The sequence below is a fragment of the Myotis davidii genome, unplaced genomic scaffold (assembly GCF_000327345.1).
Source record: "Myotis davidii unplaced genomic scaffold, ASM32734v1 scaffold38, whole genome shotgun sequence".
Lineage (NCBI taxonomy): Eukaryota > Metazoa > Chordata > Mammalia > Chiroptera > Vespertilionidae > Myotis > Myotis davidii.
In genome coordinates this window covers 4,732,292-4,735,291 of record NW_006291383.1, presented here as the reverse complement: position 1 = coordinate 4,735,291, position 3,000 = coordinate 4,732,292, and the positions used below count along the sequence as shown (strand labels likewise).

The window sequence follows — 3,000 nt, the reverse complement described above, 5'->3', positions numbered from 1 at the left end:
GAGTGAATTTTATTGTGGAAGGACTTTGGGGACAAACAGACCTACAGGTGAATTTTGGTCTTGTGTTTTTTTTTCTTTTTTCCGTAAATAACTTGTAGGAATTACTTAACCTCCTTTAGACTCAGTTTCCTTATTTGAAAAACATTGATAATATTAGTCTTTTCCAGGTTTTTGTCAAGATTTGAGTTAATGCACATAAAGCACCTATAACAGTGTCTGGCACGTATAGACATTGAACAAATGGTTACTGTTTTGTATACTTTATAATATACTTTCATATCTCAGTAGTTACCTACAGGTACCTTGCAAATGTCTAGTAAACATTTAATAAATGGTTAACAAATAAATGCACGAATTTCAGTTTGTACTGGAAGATGTATAAAATAAACAACTAAATCTAAGTTTTAAACTTAAGTGAATATTTGCTTTCCTCCCATCTACCAACTTGGATTAATGGCTAAAAGACCTTCCATGTGAACACCTAGAAACAGATAAGGAATGACTTGAGCCAGTGGGGAGGGACGTTGGCTCTCCTGCCTTCCTGCTGGAGGAAGATCTCGAGCTGCATTTCCCTTTTCTTTCAGGATCAGGTCATCCAGCTAATGAATACAATCTTTAGCAAGAAGAACTTTGACTCACTCTCAGAAGCCTTCAGTGTGGCCTCTGCTGCCGCTGCACTCTCCCAGAATCGCTACCACGTTCCAGTTGTGGTTGTATCCGAGGGCTCTCCTTCTGACACTCATGAACAGGCGATCCTGCGGGTATGATCTCCATGCTCCAAACATGCTGCCCTGATTGCCATTTCCAGTGTGAGGCTTTCAGAAATCTAAAGACTGCTACACAACCTATTGTCACCCATGAGCACTTACCCAGTAATGTAGAGCAAGGCTCATTCCCTTAGCCTGGAAATGGGACATGACTACTGGGTGAGCTAGTCAGAAAACCCCTGAGATCTATAAAAAAAAAAAAAAATGACCTTTTTTTTCTAGAGGAATTTTAATAAGGCTTTAAAAAAATTAAGTACAAGAAAATTGCATTTCTGGGTTCATAACTCCAGAGAAGTATAGAGAAGTCTTGCTTCTAAAATACATTTTTTGACACCAAAACTTTCTAAATACATTATTTTAAAATTCCTGAGTACTTTTGGTACTTATAGTTGTTAAAATAAATATCAGGTATCTTCCTTCCTGGTGTTGACAGTGTATCTTTCTGTCTCTTCATTGTATGACCCTCCTTCTCACTCAGCAGTAACCATAGACTTCTCTATTGTATTAACTCGCTGAACAGAGAGCAAATGCACCATTATTGAATTCACTTAGAGATTTTCTCTCAAATGAAGCTTTTGTTGCTGTTGTTTAAAAACCACTGATAAGTTAGATCTTTATAAAAAAAATGAAGCATTTTATATCTAAACCTTGGGAGTTCCACATGGGACAGTTCTGTCTGTCCCATCAGTTCTATTTTGGTGGCTCCTGCAGATATTCTCCTGAGGAAGTGCCCTGTACTTCAAAATTGCCTCTCCTGCCCCTACTTACAACCTACTTAGAATGAGAAGTAACCTAATTAACATAATTCATCATGAGACAGGAAGTCGTATAAGAGCAAAGTAGAAAAATACTGGCTTAAAAACTGGGCTTGGGTTTGAATCCTAGATCAGCGATTTTCAACCAGTGTGCAGCAAGAATTTTTAAAACATGAGCTACCTGACTATTTAGTAGGGGCACTGACCTCTTTTTCCTTAGATTGTCAAATAATAAAAAAAAAATGACAACAGCCAATACAACAATAGTCATCCAGTATGAATGATTCAAAATTATACTAATTCCTTTGTCAGATTGGCAAAAAATATATTTTTTGGTGTGCTGCAGATTTTAGTAATTAGTGTACCATGAAAAGAAAAAGGTTGAAAATCTCTGTCCTATATGTCACTTAAGTGGCAATCCCACCTTTGGCAGTCCTTAAACCTTCTGTGGCCTCAGTTTCTTCATCTCTAAAATAGAGATTAAGCTATCTATTTCTGATAATTGATGGGAAAATAAAGGACCTAGTTTTATATCTGGCAAATAGTTGACTTTCAACAAGTGATAATTATTAATGTTATCCATATTTCTTTAATTTTCTCATTGCCCATACTTTCCTGAAGTATTTTTCTTGCTAATATATTTTTTAAAAATATATTCTGGTAGAGTGGATAGAACAGGGAACAGAAAGAAGGTAACATAACTGTGTGATCTGGGGTCAGTCATTCTCTTTCTCTGGGCTCTAGTTTGCTTATTTGAAAAATAAGATCATTGGACAAGATCATCTTTAAGATCCTCCCCACCTTTAACATTCTATAATCTATCCCATTCCCAATATAATTGTGTTTTTCTGTATTTGATCTCTGATAGACAGACCAAAGGTCAGTGAAGATTTTCTAAAATGAGGTGTTTCTTCTGCAGAGCTCACTCCCTTTAGATAAAACACCCCAGAACAAAATTCTGTGTTCCCTCCAACTTGGTTGCTACAGATAATTTTTAAATTTATTTCCAGTTGCAGGTTACCAATGTTCTGTCCCAGCCTCTGACTCAGGCCACTGTTAAACTAGAACATGCTAAATCTGTTGCTTCCAGAGCCACTGTCCTCCAGAAGACCTCTTTCACCCCTGTAGGGTAAGTTCTGAGCATATTTTTATCAGGGGCCAATAAACTTGTTTTGGAAAGTAGCTTGCAGCAAAAATAACCCAGATTAATGCTGATATTACCAAGATCATAAAACCAAATTTGACCTACGGGTATCAAAATCCTATAGTTGTCTCTGTCTTGTCATCTATATCTATATATTTATATATAAAAAGATATATGTGCAAATTAGCCAGGATGCCATAACAGTCACAACTGGCTCAGGAGGAGGCTGTGCACGCAGATGGGCAGGAGGGGACTGCATGCATGGTGAAGCAAGCCACGGATGGCGCAGGCCCAGAGCTGGGGGGTGGGAGTGGGGGGTGCCCCTGGAGGGGAG

The 3,000-nt window shown here is 37.8% G+C and overlaps 1 protein-coding gene across 3 annotated transcripts in view; it reads left to right on the top strand.

Moving 5' to 3' along the window:
- Nucleotides 1-3,000, top strand: part of RPN2 (ribophorin II) — a 57,283-nt gene that overhangs the window by 24,399 nt on the left and 29,884 nt on the right. For all 3 annotated transcript variants that reach the window (XM_006764507.2, XM_006764505.2, XM_015564444.1), the window contains exons 7-8: nt 585-761; nt 2,533-2,651. In XM_006764507.2, coding sequence (XP_006764570.1) covers nt 585-761; nt 2,533-2,651 — 296 coding nt within the window. The remainder of the gene's footprint in view (nt 1-584; nt 762-2,532; nt 2,652-3,000) is intronic.